At 44.6% G+C, this 26,534-nt stretch overlaps 1 protein-coding gene across 1 annotated transcript in view; it reads left to right on the top strand.

Annotated features, from left to right (window-relative positions):
• Positions 1-10,135: 10,135 nt before the first annotated feature.
• NHERF1 (NHERF family PDZ scaffold protein 1) overlaps positions 10,136-26,534 on the top strand; it is a 52,100-nt gene continuing 35,701 nt past the window's right edge. Inside the window, exon 1 of the mRNA XM_066615210.1 lies at positions 10,136-10,821. Within this exon, the coding sequence (XP_066471307.1) occupies positions 10,333-10,821 (489 nt within the window). The 5' untranslated portion in view covers positions 10,136-10,332. The remainder of the gene's footprint in view (positions 10,822-26,534) is intronic.

The following is a 26,534-nucleotide window of genomic DNA, read 5'->3' on the forward strand; positions in this document are numbered from 1 at the left end:
TCGCATAACAAATGCCCCGTGCAGCGAAAAACTCGCATAACGAAAGGACTCACAGAACGAATTAATTTCTTTATGCGAGGCACCACTGTAACTTGATTATACTGAACATTTCTCTTCTGCATTGCAGGGATCATTCTCCTACCTTGGCCATCATTCAGGGTGGGAAGAAATAATGTCCTCTTGGGGTGGTTAAAATTACTTATGTACAATATTCTTATTCCCTGTTGTCAGCTTCAAGGTTGGTGGCCCACTGTCTGAATGGGTGAGTAATAGTCAAATTTGTGGCTGTAACTTGGAGCAGCCGTGATATTTATAAGCTCCCTGCTTTGCTTTTTGGTTGCATTTCCTTTTGTATCTGTGTACAATGTAAATCTTACCTGTTTTTGCTGGGTGTCAGAGTCACCGGCCTTGCAAAGAATACAAAGTGAAACCAGAGAGTCGCAACACAGTTTGCCTGCACAGTATATTCAGTGCTGTGTCCTGATCCAGCAAAATAGATGGGCATTTTCCTGATCATCACTGCATTGCAGAAAAATATAGTTTATACTTCAGAATTTACTGTCTTCTGTAACATGGTTCTTATTTTAAGACAAAATTGACTGGAATGGGCAAATCCAGTATGGCTTGACGTGAGTCACGAGTCTCTACCCCACCACTTGAGTCGAAAATGAGTCAACTGGGACACTTTCTGAGTCACCTGGAGTGTTTTCACAACTCAAAAAGTCTTGAGTCATGAGTCTTTTTGATACACGTGTCAGGCACCGGGGAAAAAAAACAAAGCTGCTGCTGGGGTGTGTGTGTGATAGTTCTCTTTAAACACTCCCCTGCTGTCCCCATCCCATCCGTAAACAAGGTGGGAGGGATTGCAAGAGAGTGGGGACTGAAGCGACAAGAGGGAGGAGGGTCACGCGTAGCAGTTGCAAGGTTTACCAGGATGACCCAATTCTTTGCAGCTCTACTCAGAAGTAGTCCTACTGAGGTCAGTCATTCAATGGGGCTTCCTCTTCCCAATTAACAATGGAACTCACTGCAACCATGTGATTGGAAAGATTTCTACGAACCTCCCACTGCTTCCCTGCCTCCTTTTTCCCTGGGCTTCACCAGTCAATCCTAAGGCAAGAACCTCCTTGGCTCCTTCTTCTGCCTTACCTCATCCAAAGAAAAAAACCAGACTGCCCATCCTTCGTCCAATGACCATCGGTTCCTTTGGAGATGGGCAAGAGAGCCCTCTCCCACCTCCTGCCCCATGCAAAATGAAAACTTTAACCCTTCCCTGCCTCCTGGCTGGAACTTCCCTGCTAATCACCTGGTTTGAATGATGGCCCCACAAGGTTTTTCATGCTGCAAAAACAGTAAGCAAGCACACCCAGACACAGACAGGCTCGAGTCTGCACGTGTGGGGATCGAGTGCTGAGTCAGGGCCCTTGACTCAAGTGTTTTGCCGAGTCTTACGTGTGACTCGAGTGTACACAAGTGTTGCCAGGACTTGGCCCTGGCAACACAGGCCTCCTCAGGGGCAAGGGGCTACTCAAGAGTAAGTGGCTACTTGGGAGCAAGAGGCTCCTCAGGAGGAGGAGAATCAAACAAGTACCACCTGGATCCAGCCCCCAGAATCTCCCGGGGAGGAGGGTCTGAGTTCTCATGGGAGCTCAGGCCAGTCACATGGTCGGAAGGGGTGGGAGCGGCTGGGCTGGCTGCTGTGTTCATAAGTTGCCCAGCAGTCAGAGAGAGAGGTTACTCTTCCTTGGGCTTAGGCTGCTGGAGGATGACCAGGGGAAGCTACAGTCTCCCCATTACCTTTACTTGGCCTGTCTGTTACCTTGGAGGGGCTGAATCTGCTCCTCTGTCTGCAGCATTGCCCCAGAGAGGTGGGGGAAGGTAGGAGGGGGCCAGACCTCTGGGGAACTTCCTGCAGCACCAGGGAGAGTGGTGCAACAACCCCACAAAACTCCTCCCCATGAGGCAGGGGTCCAAGAGGGGAGAGGCCCTGACAGCAAGGGACAGCAGCTGGGTTGTCAACCCAACTCAACTCACACAGGGGTTTCCAGCTGCCAACCTTACCAGACTTTCAGGCTCACGAAAGGGTCTTCACTCCCAGCCTCACTGAAACTTGCACTAAACCATGGACTTTGAATGCTGAGCCCTTGTGGTGTAACAAGAGACTACAATGAGTGTCAAATTGCTTACAAGAATAAATCATATCTGCCAGGCCACCGAAAGATCTCTGTGGTCCATCACTTGGAGGGGTAAGTCAGCTGCACCCCACTTACCGCATCCCTTAGTCCCAGACCACCTGGGAGGAAGGTGGGATACTGCCATGGACATCACAACAAGTCAACAAAAATGTGGATTTTTGCAACTGGCTTGAGTCACCTGACTTGAGTTCCCATCCCTGGAAATTGAATTCAAGTCCTCGTGCTTGCAAAAAATAAAAATTCCCAAAGAGTTATAGTTAGCTTCTACTAAAGCCTCAGACACCATACAGAAATTAACAGCAGACTCCTATGCATAGTATTCATGATGGAAGTGATTGCCTTGATGAGGTTAATATGCAGATTATGTTGCCAGCTCAAGCATACCTAATACAATTAACTTTTCAGTTTCACTTTTTCAAAATACTACCCTTCCTCCAAGGGACTCAATGTTATCTATGTGGTTTCTTCCTTTTTTCATCACAACAACACTGTGAAGTTGGTTAGGCTGAGTGGAGGTGACTGATCCAAAGTCACCCAGGAAGTTTTGTGGATGGTTGGGGATTTGAACCTGAATCTTCCAGGTCTAACACCAGCCCCACAGCACTACTACATTGCACCTGGCTCTCAGTAGAACTATGAAATTGTATGTACGTGATCATTCTCGAGCGGGCATCTACAAGACAACAGCCCAACCCTATCCCCTGCCATGTTGTAGCATACAGGCATGGCATGGAGATGTGCACTCCAGGCTATGGTGTGTTTGTATGGACGGGGGGCTATCAGGATGCCTGGAGAGGTAAGGGTATAGACCCCCTGATGACCTGTAGGTCCCCTTCGAGACAGCTGTCATAGGTCTGAGGACAGCCAGGTGATGGGCCTGGCTGAAAAATGGTGGATAGGATCCAATACACACAACTGCCTCGAAATGCCCCATAACTCCCCCACCCCACTAATGGTCCATTCCCATTGCCAACTTACCATGGCCAATGGAGTCTTTCACTGCCAACACATGCTGTGCCACATGCCATTTGCAGTGTCAGCCATTCCCACATTCCTTTCAGCATGGTGAAACATGGAATGACTCAGTTTACATTGCTGATGTTCTGCGTATGGAGAAGCAGTTGTGCAACTGCTTCACTATGATGTTGCCACACTGCAGTTCACCACACATACCACAATCCACCCACTGTCAGAAACTTTACATGCTCAGGTGTGGTGAGCTGAGATCTGGCTATTCAGCAAAGCAGTTATTTGGGCCGTTTCACCCCAAGTAGTTCAACCACCACACTGGAGATGAATCATTCACTGTTGCAGCCTGTCCATAGGGATGCTTGAATTGGCCCTTAATTTTTTTTTCCACATGTTGCTATTGTGTTATAGCACATATAGTATATGATTTTAAAATGTGGTATTTAAGGCTAACCAGAACATGTATTTAAAAGTTGCTTCATTTGTTGCAATTGTGTTAAATTGTAACCTGCTGTACTATGAAACAATCCTTACCTTGTTACCTTACCTGTGAGCTCAGTCTCACAGAACCTCTATGCTAGCCATTTTCAACCACTGTGCTGTGGCACACTGGTATGCTGCAAATGGTCTGCAGGTGTGGCACAGGAGTCTGGGGAAGTGTCATTTATTAGTAGGGCCATTAGGGGATGTGAGCCCCCCACCAGAAGCATGGTGTACCTTGTCAATTGTCAAAAGACTGATGGTTTGCCTTGACAATTTTAGTACCTTGTTAGCATGCCATGAGATATAAAAGGTTGAAAATCACTGCTCTAAGCCAATTCCCAGTTGACATTTGTTTTAGGGTTAGACAGAGTTTTTCCCATGAAAATGAGAGGTGCAAAATAGGAAGAGACAACTACTCAGATCTGGTTATTATGTAAGGATGGAATACAGCCAAATCAGAGGGAGCACAGGAAGTATTAAACTCCCTCTGAATAAACTTCCTGATGGCACTACATGGTTATAACCAAGTCAAATCAGAGTGGTGGCAGTGCTTCCTGACCTCACTGTAAATGAACAAGCATGTTCACACTCTTTTTATGCCTTCTGAACATGAAATTCTGAATAGAATATGCTTCATATCAGACCATCTCTTCTGATCTGCAGATGGGACTTATTCTATTTACACTCAGAGCATTTCCTGTTCTTGATCCACCTATTGTGATATAAACAGTAGCACTATTTTTTCTTGTCTATGCATTTCTGGTTGCAAGTTTACAGAATTAAAACTTCAGCATGCTGGAGAGCAATTACAGTATGTGATTCTTTCAATTCGTCAAAGAAAGGACTTCTAGTATGTCTGTAGTCTTTAGGCTGCAATCATAATACTTAGTGGGGATAAGCAGTATGATCCAATGCAGGTTTACTAAGCAGTAGAATTAAATGAGAACAGGATTAGTAAATGTGCATATGCTTACATCAATAGGTCCCATTGAGTTCAGTGGGCTTACTTCCATTTATAGAATCGAGTTGCCAAATTCTTTTGGCTTTATTGAGGAAATTAATTCCTTTAATGGAAGGTACAGCTGCCCCTTGAAGCCTTAAGAGCATTTGCCTGTCACACTGATGGGACTGTCACTGCAACTCTATTTCATAGCAAAAAAAAAAAAAAATGCCCACAGATCATTAGAATGCAATTATTTGATAGTGATGTTCTGTGAATTTCTCATAAAAAGTAAATGAGCCAGGCAAATAGGGTGAAAATAACCTTGCTTCAGAGTAAACATGCATGGGACTGGAATGATAAGAGAGAAGTTGCTCCTGACTGGGATTTGCATTGCCATGCTCAGTGGATGTAGGAGAAGCTGAATATACAATGCATCCTCTAAGTAATAAGGATCGGGGTTTGACCAGATGTTTCATAGTCCAAAGGTAGAAGAGAGAAGAGTAAACATGATCTGTTAAATAAAAACCTACCTCCTCCTCCTCCTGCTGTTCTCATATTGCAGAGTCCAGCATTCTCCAAATATCTTTATCATCCCACCAACTGAATTACTGCTGCCTCTGCTGGACTGATTGGGGGGGGGGGAAATGTTGGCAGTGGTTCTTTAAAGAGTCTTTCTGTTCTACATCTGAAATTCTGATCTTTTCAAATCTTTACTACTAGCTATTAAATGATTTCTGTACAAGTTACAAGAAAGGGTATTGGTTATACTGAAGGTATTATTAATTTTTCATTAATAATAATAATCCATTTATTTTTCCCCCCTGCTGGAGGTGCCGAGGTGTAGGTGTCTCATCAGTGCTGATTCCTGAAAGCAACATTGAATGTTTCTTGTGTTTTAAAGAGTCTCTGTTACACCTGCTATGCCTGGTCACATTTTTATTTCCTTATTCAGAGGGACAATGTTTCTGGTTAAACACCACCTTGTATTAAACAAGCATGGTGATTTGGAGAAAATAAAACAATATTATTCTTCACTTGGCATGCCTGTTGTTGTGGATATGTGATGGTGTAAAACAAATACTAATTGATGTATGGCAGTTTGATGTGCTGTGCAGCCCAGAGTCGTCACTAGGGTTTGTGTCACCTGGTGCAGGAGGCCAGCGTGTAACCCCAATGATGGACCTCCTCCCATGCAGTGGGTGGGGCAGTGACCTGGGTACCAGGTCAATGGTCAATATACCGTTGTTCCGCCCCCACTTGATTTTTGGCTATTCCTTTTGATAGAACACAGATATTTCAATGCAGTTTTTTTTTCATTGCATTTTGCTGTAAATAACATATCAAATGGTATATAACATGATGGTATTATTCCTACAAACCATGATTTTAGCAATTTTGGTCACTAGTGGTGTCACACCCCCGTGCATGTCACCCAGTACGGTCCACACCCCCTGCACCCCCTAGTGATGCCACTGGGGCAGCCATCAGCAGCTGAAGCTTTTTGCAACATGGAGATAAGTTTAACTGTTGGTTCATTTCAGTGCATCAAGCTGCTGTTAAAGACATAGCTCCAAGGGCCAGTCAACAACTTTAGAGGAGTGCATCCAGTTTTAATTCTTAAAATGTACTTCTCTGCAAGCACTTACAGTCTGATGGGTATGTTTTGCATATACCCCTAAAAATGCAAATGTGTGGTGCTTCCCCAGTGATTATGAGGTTCACAGGGATTCTTTTTTTAAGAAAGACCTCTCTTCAGTTCCTTAAATTTTTTTGCCTTTGAATTCTTACAGGTTTCCATTCAGTTCCAACATTCTTTTACAATTCAGCAGCTGTTACTGTTATTATAATAGAAGGAAGGACTGGAGCAGATACTACAAGGGCAGGGTGCATATGACCTAATGTCTCACACCATTGAAACCAAACTAACATTTCAAACATCCCAAAGCCACAACCCATATTCCCTCTGACCTGCATCATTCTCTCACTTTGCTTACAAACTACTATCTGCTCATCCCACATTTGAGGATTTCCAGAGTGCAGGTGCTCTCATCTCAGCATGACTAACTTCCCAGCACACCAGACAACTATTCAAGGGGCAGGAACCCTGTCCCAGGCTCCTGGTTCTGCTACCTACATCATATTATCCACAGATATAGGACTGTGCCCTCATTAAAGAACATCTTGGCTGTTTTAAAACTTTTAATAGATGAATCTTCTCATATAAAGAAAAAGGCTCCAGCAAAAGACTTACTGGCTCCTTTTTAATAACAACCATATTCTATTGCATCAGGCCACATTTGAGGAGAGGCATGCTTTCTTCATGTGTGGGATAGAAAGGGGAATGCTTTTTCTAAGGTGACACTTCATGATTTTTGTCAGTACCTGTGCTAAAAATAATTTTATAGATCTGCTGCTCAATTTTTAAAACCAGACAATTTTTCACAGATTAAAAACTGTAAAGCTGGTTGATCTCCCTGATGGATCAAATATCTGTGACAGTCCTATGCTCCTGAGATCCAGTTTACCTGCCTCCCCCCAAGCATTTTTTGGAACATTAACACTGTTAGGCTTGCATACTTCCCTGTTTAAATTCAACAAGATCCTTGCACCAGAGTTATGAATGTTTACATATCATTGTTTAGGCTCTCTCCCTTTGCTCTCCTTCCCTGCACAAGTTACTTTTCTTGGTGCTTACTCAGCTAAATAATAAATGTGTTGCTGTGGTTGTAAATTCTTTCTTTTACAGTCTAGAAATGAGCATGCATGTTCAAAATGGCAAATTAACACAGTATATCTACAAAGACCTTACTTTTGGCAAGTATGCAACATAAGCAAACACAGCTTCTCCAGAAAATCTGCTGTCTCTAAGCGAAATGTCTGTGAGCATCTTCCCCTAGCTAGCCCATCACTTAAAGGGAAATGTAAATATACACCATGCAGACAATGCAATATCAATGAACAGACTTATATTTACTCCAATCACACTCAAAATTTGTATAGTCCTTTTCTACCAGATCTGTCAGTCCCTGCTAACTGGGAAAAGACACATCTTTTTTTTAAGCGGTATATACTCTTATACTTAGCAGAGGGAGACCAACTGTTCCCATGCAGCCTAGCATAGCATCCCTTCCTGTGACTGTTTCTGATCTCTCACTCTCTCTGATTGTGAGTCTCTTTGCAACAGGGAACCATTTTAAGAATTCCTTTTGCTACATAAATCATTTTGTGATCCTTTGTTGAAAAAGCAGAACACAAATTTTCTTAATACCTTACCAAGTGAGGCACAAAAGGGGAGTGTCATAAGCTTGCTAACTCACAAATGCAACATGTAAAGTACTAGTAAAGGCCATTTCACAGAGCCTCTGTTGAAATGGGAGTAGATTCAACTCACCCTGCAATCCAGTCTGTGAGGATGTTGTAGGGGCAGATGCAAAGGTTGCACAGAACTTCTGTGCGTAGGGGTGTAGAAGAGAGCAATTTCAGCAGGTACAGCTTGTTAGGCAAGGCTAAGAAAGAGCATTGCTGTTATCAAGCACACTGAATCAGCTTGCTCAATATGAACCAGTTATATCATATAGCAACTATGGTAATTCTGACAGTTACCACTAGTTCAACTGTACAAGCAGGACCAACATGGGTGACACAACAATAATAGTGTCAAACCCACATGCCAGGAAATCCTTTTCCTTTTGAGCAATACTACTCTATTGATATTGGATAACTGTTGTCTCCAGGGTACCTTACGCAGCTTGGGCCCTCTTTCATTTGTTGTACTCCTCAGATTGCTTTGTATGTGGGTGGGTGTAGTTTGTAGCTAGGCTCCTGGGAAAGTATGCTCTGGTCACTCTTCTCACCTCCTCTGTCTTCTCTTACACACTGGGGGGGGGGGGTGAAATGATCTTAATTTCAGAACCAAATTACTGAGAGCCGATTTATGCAACTATTGTTTTTTTAACATGCTGTGTTCAGCATGGTGATTTTTGCGTAATTTTGGAATGCTGGGCCCAGTCTTGGGAATGGTGTGACATGTCCAGCCTGCAAGTCATGGAAAAATCAAGAAAATGTTGACTAAACAGGATGTTCCAACTAAGATCCTTGGGCCATTAACAAGGTAGGTTCAATAACATGTTCAGAAATCTGATTAAAAAAAAGAAAATGCAGTCAAGGATCCACACACAGTTTGAACGGATGGAATCCACCTGGAGTGTGGAGAAGTATCAGTGCAGAATCAAGGGCTGCAATCCCATGAACACTTTCCTGAGGGTAAGCCCCATTGAAGACAACAGGATTTACTTATAAGTAGACAAGCATAGGATTGTGCTCAAGGCTTCCTAACACCTGAGGCAGAGTGCAAATGGCCCCCCCACCTGATGATGCGTCCGCTCCTGCTCCTCCCACTATCTGGCAGTGGCGGCAGTCTTGGCTCCTCCCCTTGCCCTTTTGCTCTATCCCCGTTTTCTAAACCAGGGGGTGGGAAGAGCAGCACTGGAATTGAGTGGGCAGGCAGAGGTGGGTGCCTGCTGCCTGAAGTGACCATCTCTGTGGGCCTCATGGATGGGCAGGTTCTGCTCCTGAAACCTTCCTGTATTTTTAGGTGTACAGCTTAGGCAGGATGCATGTGTTTGCAAACAAAAAAGTGCACTCACCAGGGAGACAGGGCTGGCTGATTTTTTTTTTTGGGGGGGGGGTCATATGGCAGATCCGGTTTACAGCCCAATCCTATGCATGCCTACTCAGAAGGAAGTCCCATTAGAGACAATGGGGCTTACTCCCAAGAAAGTGTGGATAGGATTGGGCTGTTATTTGGCATCATGTGCGAAGCAGGCCTTGTGAGCCTGCTCATGGAGCTACAATGTACCCCGAGGAACTCCTCCTGCTGCTGCTTCCTGCTCAGGGCTGCTGTGTCAGAAGATCTTGCGGGCGCCTGTCTTGCGCAAGGCCGCTCAGCGAGTCCGCGGCTGAGCAGATTGCACAAGCGCCCCGGAATGCTTACAGTTCTTAAAAACGTGTGGGTGTGTTCTCCGGAGCGGAGCGGACTCCGCCTTTTAATTCACCTCCCTGCACAGAAGCGCGTCCTCCCTGCCTTCCTAGTGCAAGGCTGGTGCAGGGATCCATGTGCAAAGGAAGCCACTGCAATAACAATGTTGCACTTGCAGTGCTGTGGACCGACTATTCGTACCTCTGGAGTCTCGCCCTGTTCAGGCCCATCGCCTTCCATGGGAGCAAAAAAGTATCCCACTGAACCCAAGTTTCCTTTCGCTACTTTGCAACATTCTGGCTTGGGGGGGGGGGGGAAGACAGAGAGCCTTTGTCCGCCTTAAGACAAGACAACCAATAAGGGAGGAAGGGGCGGGGCTACATCTTCAATATTTGCATATCCCCGCCCCGAACTGCTTTTTTGTCCTCGGAGGGGTGCGTTCAGTGCCTCTCTGTTCTTGATCCTCACGCATCTTATTGGTGTAGCGAAGTCCTTGGGGAATAGTGCCCGCCCACTCGATAAAACGCCCTGAGCGTTCAGACACTGAGCCAGGCAGTGGTAGGCGGAGTGCCCTTTCTAGCTGGGAGTTCCTTGCCTCTTACTCTCGGGTCGTTAGTGTGCCGCCCCGGGAACACCTGCTGCTCCACAGCGCGTAGCTGGAGCTCTCCAGGCTGCAGCTCTCCCTGGGACTGACTCCCACCTTCCGAGCAGCAGCTCCTGCCCGCTTCGGTGCCGCCGAGTTTCCCGGGACGTTTGCTTGCACCATGAACAACGGGGGAGGGAGCGAGGAGCAGCAGCAGCAGCTCTTGCCGCGACTGTGCTGCCCGGAGAAAGGGCCCAATGGCTACGGCTTCCACCTGCACGGGGAGAAGGGCAAGGTGGGCCAGTACATTCGCCTAGTGGAGCCCGATTCTCCGGCCGAGAAGTCCGGGCTGCGGGCCGGGGACCGGCTGGTGGAGGTGAACGGCGAGAACGTGGAGAAGGAGAGCCACCAGCAGGTGGTGAACCGCATCCGAGGCTCGCTGACCTCGGTGCGCTTGCTGGTGGTGGACGCCGAGACGGACGAGCGGCTGCAGAAGCTGGGCCTGGAGTGCCGCGAAGAGCTGGTCCGCGCGCTGCCCCAGGAGGAGAAGGCGGCGGAGGAGGAGGAGGAGAAGAAGAAGCCCGGCCAGCGGGACGCTATCTCGCAGGACCCGAAGGAGGAGCAGCAGAAAGCAGGCGCGCAGGAGGAGGAGAACCACGTTGCCCAGCGGGTGAGCATCTGGGTCACTCCCGGGAAAGGGGGGGTTGAGAGGGCGGGGAGGGGGAAGAAGTTGGGTACACTTAAAATACCCGCAGATTGCAATCCTCTTGGTTCCTGAGATGCTCTGTGCGCCGAACAGCCGGGAGGCAGGCAAAAATTGGACAGGGAGAGGACCCTCTCCCTGTGTGCCCCTGGCACGTGGGGCCAGAAACCTCACCTGTTGAATTTCACCCAAGCTCCTCTGCAATGCTGGGTATCTTCTGGCAGTGTAGCAGCGGGGACTCCTAGTCCTTTGCCCCACTCATGGAGACACACAATCTCCCCTGGGGAAGCCTGATTCACAAGGGTGAGAGCTGGGGGGGGGGAAGAGAGTGCGAGTGCTGGCAGGGGCGGAGGTAGACGCCTGAGGCTTGACATCAAGGGAGGAGAACCCTGTGGAAGTTTCTTGTGCAGCTGCAAGCAGCGTTGGCTTTGCGTGTAGATGTGGCCACCAGTAGTAGGCACTTGCTCCAAAATTAGCATGTGCTTCTATGTGGGTCTCTCTCTGAAGCCATTTCTGCCCAACGTTGCATATGCGCAACAAGATCAAACGTGGACACCTGTGGGCTGGGCAGAAATGGGTTAAATAGGAAGGGATCCCCCCCCCACACAAATGTGCTTTCTGCCTCCCAACCAAGTGCTGCAGCTTCCCTCCAGTTTTCTCTGGGGTGAATCAGTCACAAAGTTTGCTTTCAGCGCCACTGAATAACCGGATTCTGTTCTCTCTCTTTCTCTGGCTGTCATTATGAAACATGACCTCTTGAGAGCCGGGTCGCTTCCGCTGTGTGTGTGAGCTGAATCCCAGCCTGCTACTGGTGGCACCCACATGAGTGGGGAGTGCTGCCTGCCCTGCTGTCAGCTGGAGATGGAGAACCAAGGAGATGGCTAGATAAGACTGGGGAGGAGCCTCGCTTTCATCACCTGCCAGAGGGACAATTAGGCCCTTGCTGGGGACTCCAGTCAACCATTCTGGTATCCCGTGGGAAGAAGAAGCAGTCACTCAGTAAACTAGGAGGGCCAGATCAGGATGTTCCTTTAAGAGGCAGTGCCTCTGGCTGGGAGGAGGAGGAGGAGGTGAAGTTTCTCCTTGTTCTGTTCCAGCATTAAATCATCCAAGCAGAAAGAACTTCTCAAGAATTTGGCTTTTCCCTCTTTGATCAGAGTTGTGCATACACCTGAGTCACGCCATTTCTGCCCAACGTTGCATATATGCAACAGGGATCAAATGTGTACACCTGTGGGCTGGGCAGAAATGAGTTAAGACGGGTCATGTGTTATGCTTCTGCTTGCTAGTCCAGCAGCCAAGAATATGAACATTACAACAACACTCACCATCCCAGTACAATTAAAATAATTTAATTAAGAACAAATTCTTGCAGAGCTCTTCTATAGATCAGGTCCTTGACTTCAGGTGGAACCTAATTTCTTTTTGCAAAAGAATTACCCTGCGTTTAATTGTCTGTGGCAGTGGTTCTCACACATTTAGCACTGGGACCCACTTTTTAGAATGAGAATCTGTCAGGACCCTCCAGAAGTGATGTCATGACCGGAAGTGACATCATCAAGCAGGAACACTTTTAACAATCCTAGGCTGTAATCCAGTCCCATATCATTGTTAAAAGCATATACATAGTAGCCTGTTAAAAGTACGGATCTGTAACTTGCCCCAAATGCAGTCGTATACCATGGTAGCATCAAGTTTAATATATTAAAAACAAAATACTGAAATGAATTGCGACCCACCTGAAATTGGCTTGCAACCCACAGTTTGAGAAACATTGGTCTGTGGCTTAATTTCATACCTGTTTCTTAATTGTCACCCCCATAATTCTAAAGAAGAAAATCATAATATTTCTGTAATAATCTGATGTTGATCACTGCCTTCTAAGTATGCTGTCCTATGAATGCTTGCTTGGGAATAAACCCCACCAAATACAATAGGACTTCTGAATAAACATGTATAGAACTGCACTGCATAAGGCTTTTAAAAAATTTGAGTCAAACTATGAGTCATTGCAGTAGCAGTGTGACTTGCTACAGCATCTTGAATCTTAAGGATCGAATGCAGTAACACTGCAAAAACTAAATTAAGTGAAAGATGTTGATGGTGACAATGCCATAGGCCCTAAAATGTCCTTAGAATTAGCTGTAACATTCTGCATTTTGAATCTGAACAATCAAACTGTTTTAAATTTTAAATTAGGTGGATCATGCAGTACTTCTTTCCCTATGAAATGCAGGATGCTATAAAACAAGGAGAAGTTAGTGTCAGGTACTTTGCTCCTTGTCAGATGCTGAATTTCCCCCTCCTTCCCATGTTTTCATGGGAGCAAGGCCAGTGAGATTACTGGACAAGCTCCTGATGATTGCAGGTCATGGCTTATTTGGAGCTGTGTGTTGTATCTGGGTCTCTCTTTGGGTTAATGTAGGCCAGTAGCTTTATGGGCTGAATTTGGGTCTGGAAGTCCTATGTTCAAGTTCTACAGTAAGGCTATAGCATTATCCTACTGGCAGTCTTATTCTTGAACCTTTCCTTAATGCTGATTTTCTAGCTTGAAATGTGCAGTTTTCACTGTTGCCATTCTCTGGGTCATTGTTTTCATGGAACTATTACAACCCCAGCACCTCTTTTCTGGTCTGTCCCTAACAGCTTAGGTCCCAAGCATGTATAGCAGTGGTATTCAAACTGGGGCGTCACGACTCCACAACCTGAGGATCCTGGTCCCTTTCCCCTTAAGGAGTGGGGACAGCCAGGAGGCAGGGAGGAGGCAGCAGGGGCAGGTGGAAGGCAGTGGCTCGATCCCCAGGATCGTGCCGCTCAGGGCTGCAGGGGCTTGGGTGCACTTACCCAAGCCTCCTGCAGCCTCCCTGGGGTGCGGGGAGCCCGGTGCGAACTTTTGGCAGGGCTCCCCACAGCAGTGAAAGTGAAAGCGGAGCGATCATGCTCCACTTCCACTTTTACATTCACAGCTGCAGGGAGCCCTGCCAAAGGTTTGCACTGGGCTCCCCGCACCCCGGGGAGGCCACAGGGGCTTGGGCAAGTGTACCCAAGCCCCTGCAGCCCCCCTGAGCAGCCGCCTCTCTGCCCCTACTGCCTCCCCCCGCCCCCGCAAAGACTTACTGTGGGTTTCAAACTCCCTGAGAGTTTGAAAACCGCAGATGTATAGTATATAAGTGGAGATTTTCTGCCCTAATAAGCATCACTTTGCCCCTATGTACACTGAGCTACATTGCCATTTGGTTGCTTATTCACCTGGCTTGGAGAGGTTCCCCTGCAGCATTTCACAATCTGCCTTGACTTTTACCACTCTGAGCAGTTTGGTGCCAGCTGCAAACATGGCCACCTTGCTGTTCACTTCTGCCTTCAGATAATTTATGAACAAGTTAAAAAGCATGGTTCCCAATACAGATTCTTGATGCCCCCCAATTTTTTACTTCCCTCCACTGGGAACATTTTCCCATTTATTCCTAGACTCTTTATTTCTTGTTCTTTAGCCAACTACCAATTCACAGAGCACAAGTGCCAGGTGTGCTTTCGTGTGTCTCAGGCTTTAGTGAGAGACTCTCTCAAATGCTTTTAAAAAGTTTTGCCTCAACTGCATCACTTCTCTATCTGCCTCTTGACTCTGTCAAAGAACTGGAAGGATAATGAGGCAGGACTTAGTGTTGCAGAAACCATGCTTCAGCAAGGCTGATTTTAGTTCCTTCAGAACCCTGGGTAGGTGACAGCTGGATCCAGAGACTGACTTTTAATTTATCAATATACTCTAGAACAGGGGTGTCAAACATAAAACCCACAGGCCAGATATGACCAGTGGCAGCTCTTTATCCAGCCCCTATAATTGGGCTCTCCCAGTGTCACCTGATCAGCAGTGTTGCTTCTGCTGAGGCTCCAGGAGGGAGAGATAGGAGACCTCAGAAGGCAAGGAATGCTGTGGGAGAATTGGCAGACTGAGGGGTGAGAGAGGGAGATGCTGCTGCTCTGGGAGAACCCAATTATCATGCAGGCAGTCCTTTCAGCAGCATCGCTTATGCTGAGGTATTGCTTAGCAGAGCGCCTCTCAGCTGCTGAGCTGTGAAGTGACACCTCAGCAAAAGTGGGATTGCCGCATATTTGCACATTTTCTCCTCTGTCATTTGCAGGTAATGAGTTCCTATGTGAGAACTGCTATTTTCTTGCAATTATCTTCTTAGTGATGTCGCTTCCTGCTTACTGACTTCACTTCTGGCCCTCTGCCAGTACCATTAATGCTTTTTGGCCTGCTGTATGAAATGATTTTGACACCCCTCCTCTAGATCTTGTCACTTTTTTCAGTTTCACAAACTCCATTCCTGACACAATCAGTTCAGACTCGGGTGTCTGCCTTATGGCTTCTATAGTGAAGACAGATGCAAAGAAGTCATCCAGCTGCTCAGCAATCTTCATATTACCTTTAAACTTTTCTTTTATTCCCTCATTGTCTTAACAGTTTAGCTACCTCCCTGGCAGGTTTCCTGCTTTTGATCTATTTAGAGAAGTTTTTATTATTAGCCTTGCTGTTTTTAGCCATGTGTTTCTCATATTCTTTCCTCTCATCCCTTAGTGATAGTATACATTTTTCTTTGCCAGAGTTTGTGCTTCTTTTTTGTTCTCCTCTTGTGGAAGAGACTTCCGTTTTCTGAAGGAAACCTTCTTGCTTTTTGTAGCTTCCTTGATTCTTGCTTGTGAGCTGTGCTGTTGTCCTCCTGGACCTGGTGTTCTTTTCTCCTTAAGGTATACATTCTAGTTGAGCTTCTGTTATTGTGAAATAACCTGCATGCATTCTGCAGAGATTTGGCTCTCTTCACTTTTCCTTTCAATTTCCCTTATGACTTGTCCTCTCATTTTTTAGAAGTTCCTTCTTTTGAAGACAAATATGTTATCTAGAAGCTTTCCAATTAGTTTAGCTCTGTGTTGAATTGGTTAGTGCAATGGTCATTGTTCCCTATTGGTTCAATAGGGACTTGTATCTTGTCCATCATAATAGAATTTAGTGCAAGGTCGTTCCCCTCAGGTCAGTTCTCAGACCAGCTGTTTTAGAGCAGAGTCAATATATGGTATCTAAAATTGTTCTCTCTTTGTAATGGCCTGAATATGACTTGGAAGTCACCCACTGCTACAGCACTTTCTCGTTTACTTGCCTCTCTGATTTTTCTCGAGTCAAGGCTATCCTCAGCATTTTGATCAGGAGGGTCCTCAGTACTAAATTATTTCTAGGTTCTAGTATTGCCACCCATTATGAGTTTGTGAGGGAGTTGGTTCCCTTAGGCTTCTCAGTCTGTTGGATTCTATACCCTCTTAGATATATAGGGGTACAGTACCCTGATACAACCCTGCCTGAAGCTAGCTGCATGCATGCAAATAAGGAAGCATTTTGCTACTTAACCTGCTTGGTGAAAAGTTTCCTTTGGAGGTGGAGCTTTCACTTTCCACAGTGAACTTTGGGGTTGTGTTTGCAGTTTTATAGAAATGGGTAGGCTGGCAAGGAGATAGGCCTCTTGGCGCCTGGTGTGTACATTGGGAATGTACACGCAACTATAAACATTGGGTTTTGATTTACAGCCGTCTAAGCAGTAGCATAACGTCTGTGAAAGAGAAGCAAGTTGCTTAGAACCATTTGAAACTACTAAGCAAGTGATTATAGAAAGCATATGGGGGGACAAAGTGCAAATTGCTTCAAGACTCCGCATAAACAAGGCCAAAAATGTGGGTGAGGGTGGGTGTGTGTGTGTGTGTGTGAGAGAGAGAGAGAGAGAGAGAGAGAGAGACTGGTATATATTCTACCATAACATTCTGAAGTGCTTACTAGATGGAGAGAGTGGTCTTCTCCTTAATCTAAGTGGCCTGGGACATGGAAAGGCAGCATGTAGTCCATACTGCCTTAGGCTCTTGTTCAGATGTGGAGCTTGCTTTTTTCAAAGACTCAGAGTTCAAAAAATGAAGGGATTGTCTGTTATGCTTGGTTTCCGGCGCCTTTAACAAGTGCATGTTCAACTTCTTGCAAACCTCGGGAGAGGGAGCGAGATTGCATGATCGTTGTGGTTGCAGCGTCTATTATACCTAAGATGTATGTTCTGCTATTGCATCTAAAAACCATTCTGTTACTTAAACTCATGACAATCTCCAGTCAAGTCAAGGGAAAGGGTACTTATTTAAGATCCTGGTGACATTTTCATGGGTCTGCTGCCATCACTAGTACTAACTTCGAACCTTGGAATTTGTCAACAATCCTTTTCTAAAATGAGGCTAATGCCTATAAAAGTATCCTGTGGCAATGAATTCTGTAAGTATTTGATTTTGTTTATACTAAACCTACTTCTGTCAATTTGATTGGGTGTCTGTGAGGGTGGAGCTAACTTTTTTGCTATTGTAACACAAGGGCAGGGACAGGATGGCAGTTTTAGGATGGTGCTTAGTCTTTCTCTTAATGCCTGCTAAAGCTTTTTCCCTTGCTAAAGCTTCCTCCTGCCATATCTTGCTTCAGCTGGTCCATACTTCAGGCTTGGAGTCTCCCTGTGCAGGAGGGGAAGGGGGGCACTTAAACTGCATGGGAGTAGTTTGCAGACAGTGAATGAATGAGATAGGAGTCGAGCACATTCTCTATCCCCCCCAAGTGCCCACTTTTCCCTCCCCCACTAACCTCTTGCTTTCCCCTCATATTTCTCAGTCTTCCTGGAGTAACTTTCTAAAATGAAGTTTTGCACAAAATGCAGAATCCTAGGTGCTGTGCTTGGAATCCAACTGAAGACTGTTTCAAAGAGGCAAAAAAAATCTCTTCCTTCTCCAGCCGCTTGCCTGTTATTTGAGGAACCCAAAATGCCATTTAAATCCTGTTCCAGAGTGTACTATAAAAGTCACACAAAGTGCTACATTCTTATCGGGCACCACATTTTAGTGATGTTTATACAACCACTGCCCTAGTGGTGTGTAAACAAAATCTGGAAAGCATCAGCAGCTTATTATGTCCTGATGATATCCCAGAGCTGGTTAGAGTTACATTCACAGGTAGCAGTGCCAAAGAGTAACTGCTGCATTTACCTCTTGGTAACGGGATGCTGACTAGCCAGATAAGTAGCCAGATAACTAGCCAGAAGAGCCCAATCCTATGCACTTCTAATCAGAAGTAAGTTCCATTAGAGTCAATGGGGCTTACTCCCAAGAAAGTATGGCTAGGATTGGGCTGTCAGTCAAGTATCAAAGGGAAATTGCAGCATACCATGAATACTTGTATGGTGATAGAAATGCTTAAGTTATTGATGTGATGCAGTTTGGTGGAAACAGCTCAGAAACAAAAGCATGAGCAATTAATGTTAAAACAGAGTGAACTTGAATGTTTTCAGTAGCCCTTGTCTCTTCAGAGATATAAATCAAGCTGAAAATAGACTTTTCCCATATTTTTTGTGATTGTGACATTTTCAGTCGGGTGAGTTTTGCAGTGCCACTTCATGGACTGTCTTCATGACTTCAAACTAGGGAAGCATTTGGAGTAATGCTGACGCACATGAACAATAAATATTTGTACTTATTAACAAACTAGGGTTCTGATGCTTTGCACAATTACCAGGTCACCTCTGCCTGCTTCTGAGTAAACATGTGTCAGATTGAGCTGTGAAGAAAGAAACTTGCTCTTCACCTTCTGCAGGAAGTTTATGATGGATGCAATCTCTTCTAATTATTATGAGGTGTGGACTTTTTAATTGGTTTGAGAGATTGTACGCACTAGCAATGCATTCTTTGCTGCTGCTGCTCTTGGACAGAGCTGTCTTAATAAAGATGAACTGTCTTCACAGGAGAGCTGGGAGAAATAAATTTTGAGAATTAAGTGATGCCAGGCTGACTAGAACTGCTTGCCCATGTGGTGGCCCACACAGCCAGTTTAATGTTTGACTTGGAGATCTTGAGTTGCACATATGCACATCACATTAATATACATACTGTCGGCCAGGGCTGCACTTGTGTGGCAGCCAAGGCCCTGATTTAGACATGGAGCCAGCCATGTAGAATTCCTCACAGGTAAACATATCATCCTATCCTGGATTGTATTTAAAGCAGTCCTCTTCAGTAGGGATATGGAAGAGTGACTTGACATTGGCAGTTGTGAGAGAGCAAAGGTACAACACGGAATTAATACAAGAGTTAAACATTCTCATTAACATGCCCTGGGTTGGGGGGGGGGAAGGAATCCATTTTCCTGCTGTGCTCTTTAATAACCTTGATGTTCCTGAATAGTTTCTAAGTGACCTAGTGATATTTTACTTAAAATGTTTTGGGACTTCCTTCCTGAAGTTGAAGCCATTGTACTGTGCCTTTTGAGATGCTAATCTGCTATCCCACTTGCTTATAAAAGCTTCTGTGGGATCGCCAGGTGGTAATTGTTTTTTTAAATATCAGTTTAAATACCTAAAGCAAGCAATTTGTTCTTTATCTGAGTAATTAGGGTGAAATTTGAACGACTTAATCTGCCTCTTAGGTGGCTGACATTCAGGAAGTCTATGAAAGAGGGAGAATTGATTAAGGGGGGGGAATACAAATGACAATTAAAAAGACAAGGCAGTCCTAGGCAGTCTCTTGTCCTAGTTCTACCAGATGAAAACATAAGTACTATATGATATATTGTGAAATCAAATGTACAAATTGAGCAAATTTAGCTTTCCGATGATTATGGATTGATATCAACACAAACCAATGTTCATGTTTTAAAAATGTCCTCAAAGTACAAAATGGATTTGTGATTTCTTTTATTTGCCTTTTAGAATTGCATCTCAAATTGCATTATTGCTGTATTTCAAAACTTCACACTGAACACCATGAGGTGACTAAAATATGATACTCTTTTGCTAGTGCATTTCTAGTCTGAAGTGTTTTGAACACATTATCAAAGAATTAACAACCTTGCAAGGTAGGCCAGTGTTTTTTCTTTGCGCAAAGAAGCTCCAGAACAGCTACAAACATGCATAAAAACATAGCTGCTTAGATTGGTTTCAGGTTTCATGTTTTATTGGTGTCCTGACTGCATTTTTATATTGCATCTTTATCAAAAGAATATTTGTCTTTTTATGTATTGCCTCAATAAAACTGCATTAGTGACATCTAGCAACCTGTTTAATCTTTTATTGATTTGTTTTGCTATACAAACCACTTTGTTAACTATTTTTTTGTTGAAAAGCGGTGTGTATATGTAATAATAGTAATAATAGTAATAAAACTGACTGATTTTATAAAGCTGAGAAAATAAACAGTTCAAGCAAATACTTGCAGGCATCATAAGAGATGGCACATCTGAGAATCTTGTGCTAACTGCTTATTGAACTGGATATTTGCATACATTGCACTAGAATGGATGGGACTTTTGAGTCAATGTGCACAAGCTCAGTTGGTGATTAGAGGGCCCTGAACTGAAATAAAATGCACAAACGAATGAATTTTTCATTTCACACAACCCTACCCTACCGCCAATCATTTACAAGGATTTGCAGTCAATTGGATGTAAAGATTGCAGCACATCTTCTTAGTTCAGTAACCTTTAAAGTGTGTATTTGAGGCACACTTTAATATGCTGTGGGAAGACAGGATCATTCAGTCCCTTCTCATGCAGAGACATAGCAGAATTACCCTTCTCCGTTGCAGCACTGTAAAGCTGCAGCTCTGGACTGCCCTCCCATTCAGGAGGCATGCCAAAAACAGCAGCTTATACCTTAATACAGGGACAGGCTGAGGTCATATAATTCTTACTCTCATTCTCTAGAAGAACTTCTTAGTTTAACTGTGAATCATGCCTCCAGTTGTAACTGGGGCTGTGGAGCATACCTTGGCTTCTAGAACTCTTGGGAAATATTCTCATTGACCTGGCAAGTGGGATTTTGTGTTGTCTTAAACAGTATTGGTGCAACTTGTGAGAGTTGCTGGTTGATAGTCTAACATTGTGGGGCATTGATCCTCATTGTCCAGAGAGACAACCACAAAAAGAAAGGTGCGTGTTTGGATTAACAGATCAAGCTTAAAAACGTGTTTGTCTCATAGACGTACAGCCCAGTCCTATTGTGCCTTGCTGCCAGTGGAGCTTGTGTTCCACTGGCAGTGACTGCTGAAAAACAGCTGTAAAACACACTGCCAGAGCAGTAGTGGGAAGGCCGGAGCCTTCCTTCATGTATCAAGAGAACACTATAGGCCCACCAAGGACGGTAGGGTGGCGGAAGGGGTGGGGGAGGGCAGAACAAGGGTAGGAGTCTGCAGGAGGGGGTGGATCCGGGGGTAGTGGCTCATACCAGATCCTGTTCCTTCTGGAAGCAATCTCATTGTACCTTTCTTTCTCAGACTTGTGCCAGCAAAGTCCAAGGTGATCCATTGCAAGGAGAGAGGCTTATGTGGGGGAGGAGGGGAAATGGGATTTAAATCCTAAGACTCCCGCTCCACCACCATCCCGCTGGATACTGCACATGCCTTCTTGGTGCGCACCAGCAGGAGCAGGAAGGATAGGATAGAGCTGTTAGGCTCAAAGCCCTGAAAGATGACCTGCAAATAAATTGCAATTGGTTAATGAGTAGGAAGATTTAGACCTAAAGTTTTTGTGGTTTGTTTTTCTCAGTACAATCTCTAGGTGCCTGGGATACCATCTGGGTAGGAGGGCGGTGCTGAGGACAAAGATAGGGAAGAGCAAATGTACCTTGCTGTATCAGTGCTGAGCCATCATTTCAAACTGTGTCCTGCTTATGATTGTCTGTAGTTCTGTTAATGGTTTTCCTTATTGGACTTTAGAACTCCGATGGCTACTTCCTTAGGCCAGTCAGACCTTCTGCTAGGAGTGGCAGGCAATTTGGAGAATGATCTTTTTCCCAGCTGTCAGGCAATACTAGTCTAGATCAGTTCTTGAATTTTATGTATGACCACTATGCTTCAGTAGTTTAGATTCCAAAGATTTTTGTTTATTTAAAAGGGGAAATGCTGTCTTAGCTGGTTTCTTTCTGTCTGAAACATGCCCAATTAACATAGCTGCACTATGTTGTGGCAATAGAGCTGAAAGCTTCAGAGAGCTGGCATGTTGGAAAATTTGCTGCAGACTCTTCAGAACAGGAAAAGCATGCATGTTTTATATCGAAGGTTTTTCAAGCCCAGGCATGGGTTTACTATGTAGAAAATGGCTTGTTTCCTTGTACAGTATGTCCCACAGATATTTTCAAACAGCTGGAAATGTATAGTGGCTAATACTTGAAGCAGGGCCATGTACCGAATGTACCTAATCTCAGTTCCCTAGAAAGGAGGCACTCATAATGCTGTGAACAGAGAAAATCTGGCAATCTGTGACCTGCCTGCATGTGCTTTTGCTCTTGTATTGTCAAGGATCTTTGGTGACAAGCTTTCTGCCCTCCTGTAAGGATGTCTTCCCAGAAGGACAATTAAGGGAGATTATGTCATTTGGAGGTAATTGAAGCTAGAAGTTCTTGGGGATATTCCTGACTTGTGGTGATCTTGCCATTTGCCACCCCTTTTTGATGGTGGTGGGTGGGGGAGTGAAAACAATCTTGAACTGTGTTATGGTTTTATCTTTAATCCTTATTGGAAAGATGTGGGGGTGGCAGGCCTTTGGCAAAATGCTTTGACCAAGGGGGCCAAGTTCAGGGGGTAAGGATGTCAAGCAGCAGAATGGCTGGATTTGCATAACATTTGGTCATAGGGTCAATCATTTCTGAAGCAAAGACTGAAGATCATCTTTATTTTTTTCTCACTGCTAGGGAGGTCCTCTGTGGGTAGCTCATGGATGAGTTTGTGCTGTTGCTGCTGCTTCCCCCCCTTTCACAAAGGGTGAAATGACTTCACTTAACAGGAGTGACTTGGAGCACTTCATGGAATGAAAGTTCCAGTGGTGGAAGCAGTTTCAGTTCTCACACTTCAGTTTTCACCACTGCCAAGGTTTTTTTGTTTTCAAATCCTGTAGAAGATAGTAGAATTTCCTTCCAGGATCTGCTGCAGGGAGAGATCTGAGTGTGGCTAGGGCTACAATCCTATGGACGCATGCTTTGGAGCAAGTTCCAATAACACATTTGACTTACTTCTGAGTAAACGTGCATAGGATTGAGCTACACACTACCCACTATGTTGTGGAATGAAATAGTGCAGCATCCTACCTTCCTCATGGTTGGCACATTGTGATTTGGGGGAAAACAGCTGAGCTTTGTTTAATCTGGCTGCTTTTGCCTACTGGGAATGAATAGTTGCTGTTTGTGGTGTTAAGGGTGGGGTGAATGCCAGTCTGCTTTGAGATGTTGTTGCAAAGGCACCAGTGTTCATGCAGGTCTTCTACAGCAGAGGCACTGAAACAATTCGTCTGAACCACTAACTAGTTCTTTTCCTAGCAAAGTAATCTCCACTTGTTTGCCATCTTGGCTTCTGCTACAATTCCGACAACCTGTTCCTAGCCAGCTATTGCTTAACGTTCTGGTTTAATTGATTTATTTTGAACAGTCTATTCTTTAGGGCCTTGTTGGGTTAATTCTTTTTTAAAACACTAGTTTTGGATTCTAGATTACCAGTAAGACATTAAATATACAAATTATTATATGACAAAGCATTGTTTCTTGTGCTAAGGTGTCAAAAGCCTTTCCTTGAAACTTGAACTTGCAATGTTAACAAGGCTCTGGTATCTTAGGAAAAACTGGAGCTCTCACTGTCAGTTCCTGTCCTTCCCACAAACAGGAAGGACTTCTCTTTATGGAGGCAAAAAACATGCATAAGCAAAGGGAGGGTGGATTATCTAGCAATCATAGTAAGAAGAAAAGAAACTGTTCCAATTGCACATCTCGCATTGTAGCGCATGGTGGCTCAGGAACAATGGGACAAACTGTCTACTTTTATATCTTGCCTGTCTGAATGCAAAGAATTAAAACCAAATTTTGTGCAAATTGCAATTTTTGCTCTGATTTTAATACTTTTAAATGGGCATCTTAATGGATTAACTTTCCTAGCCTGGGTACAGCCTTTGTGCATAGAAGGAGCACCCAAAGAACTTGCACCCTCCTTTTTCCTTCTGTCTCTTGGCATTCGCATAGTGCACTGGGTGCTTGCATGCATTTGGAACCTCATTCCCACATAGCCCTCCCTTCTACTTTGATAGAAATTACCAAGGGGGTGAGGGGAGAAGATAAGGGATTCTGTGTGCCTCCCATATGCATAAAATGGTCCAGTTCATCCTCAGGAGGGGCCCTACTGAATTCTATGCCTTTCTGTCCATGCAGAGGACTGTTACGCTAGAATGGATCGTGCCCTGAAATCTTAAGGGAACAATAGTATCCTCTGGCCCAGTTCAATGCTCTGCCATATTTTTTATGCTACTCGTAATTCCAGCCCTGTCCATAACTAAATTAGAGCACAATCCTAACCAGGTCTACTCAGAAGTAAGTCCTATTTTGTTCAGTGGGGCTTATTCTCAGGAAAGTGTGGTTAGGATTGCAGCCTGTGACTGTTAGAATTCTTGTAAGCAAAAGCAAGAGACTGTGTTTGATTCACTCTCTCTGTTTATCGTTGTAGTTCTGGTTGGTTGCCTTCTACTTTATGATGGAACCAAGTGAAGGATCTGCCTCAAGCTGGAGCCTGTGATTTCTCATCCTTTTTGGGTGTGGAGGCTTCTTGCTGTAAGATTTAGGGCTATGCTGAAACCTCTGATGGGTGTAGAACAGGGCTGGAATGAGTTTTGCAATGCTCCTTTGGAAATGACTGGTAGTTTTCAGTATCTGTAGTGGAGACTGGGAAAGTGATGAAGTCTGAAGAGCTGTAACTCAGTAACAGTTGATTGGTTAATTCTATTCCCTGTCCAAAGGTTCCAGACCCTTCAGGACACCCCTGCTGTTGCAACCAGCATGCTGTATACAAATATGACAAAGTAATACATGTAGAATTTGGGCTTTGTGAGTGTAAGGTGTGCGTAGAGAGCTGAAGCTTCTGTCTATGACAGCACATTTACACATGCTTTCCTTATTACCGTTCCCTGAAATGCTGTGTCACTGAAGCTCTTGTGTCCTGGAGTTTTCATATTGCCAAAGTATGTGTGTTGAAATTGAGCTGCAGCAATGGCGCGTGCTGTTCCTGAAAATATGTCTAAGTTGTTCTGATTGTGTGACAGCCTTTCAAAGAACTATCATTGCGGGCTGTTTTCTGTAACCGTTCCTCATAAGCTGTTTAGTATGGAAGTGGAAAGATAGAAGGGACTGTGAATGGAGGCAGCTTGAGCTACAGTACAAAGTAGGATGGACTGCAGATTGATTACCAGCCCATTAGATGCTTTCTTCATCAAGGAATCCCCACCACCACTTAAAAGTCTAGTATCCCACAGAGGCTAATGATGAGGCTTCAGCTCCTACTCACCAGCTGAGATATTTGCATGTGTCAGAGTCCTATTTACTTTATTGGGTTGGACTCGGCCTCTGTTTGCTTAACCAGCTCTAAATACTTCTCGGCCAGTGTGGGGCTGCCAGTGAGTGGGTGTTTGACCAACTGGTCTACTGCGCACTGGAGCTGAAGGAGGTCTATGTGCGTGCGTGTATGCATACATGTGCTATGTTCAACTTTGTGCCCTGGATGTCTTGGCCCCTTAAGATGGTTATTAAATTATGCCAAAAAAGAGCCGACAGCTTTCTCTGTGGATGTGTATTCTTTGCTTACAAAGATCTGTACGTATAACTTTTTTTATTGTCGCACTTCTTTTTTTCATAGCAAAGGAGCAATTGGTCTTCCATCCGTTTCATACCTCTTCCACAGAAATGACCACTTCAATGGCGGCAAGTGTAGGTCTGTTCTTGCTTTCCCACCCTCCCTTGAGTTAGGATTAGTGCTATTTTCAGGGAAGGAGATGCTAATTTAATTGTACATATTTATCAGAATATGTGCCATTCAGACACATGGTAATTAATACCACTTCTGCAAGAACAAATGACATTTGAGCCCACAACCTCCAGGGATGTTGTAGATAGCACTTGACATCCAGTACACTGAAAAGGCAAGTGAAATTTTGCCAAAGAATGCTTATTGTATTTGAAAGCCAGCCTTGGTAGTAGTTAATTGGGGCAAGGCATGGGGGATTCCTTTATAGTCTACTTTTTGGGCCCATATAAATGTGTTTTTTTTAGATTGTGAGCCCTTTGGGGACAGGGAGCCATTAGATATTTGATTTTCTCTGTAAACCGCTTTGTGAACTTTTTGTTGAAAAGCGGTATATAAATACTGTTGTTATATAATAATAATAATAATATACAGTATTTATATACCGCCTTTCTTGGTCTTTATTCAAGACTTTATTCAAGGCGGTTTACACAGGCAGGCTTATTAAATCCACGCAGGGATTTTTACAAATTGAAAGAAGGTTCTCTCTTTCAAGAACCACCACATTCAAGATGTTACACTCCAATCTGGTTTAACATTCTGGCCTCCATCCTCCCACGCTCCGAGCAGATGGAACAGCTCAGCTGCAGCTTGCCAGCTGCTTCAAGGTCGCACGGTGCCGGTGGCCTCGAACTGGCGACCTTGTGGATGTTAATCTGACCTCTTGTTGTTGTTTAAATCATAGCACAGACATAATCCCAGCATCACATATTATAGGCTACCATTACCCCCAATGAAATTTGAATTGTTGGAGCTCAATCTGTCAAAGTTCTTAGTGTAGGAAATACACTTGGCTC

This window comes from Tiliqua scincoides, chromosome 2 (assembly GCF_035046505.1).
Source record: "Tiliqua scincoides isolate rTilSci1 chromosome 2, rTilSci1.hap2, whole genome shotgun sequence".
Taxonomy (NCBI): domain Eukaryota; kingdom Metazoa; phylum Chordata; class Lepidosauria; order Squamata; family Scincidae; genus Tiliqua; species Tiliqua scincoides.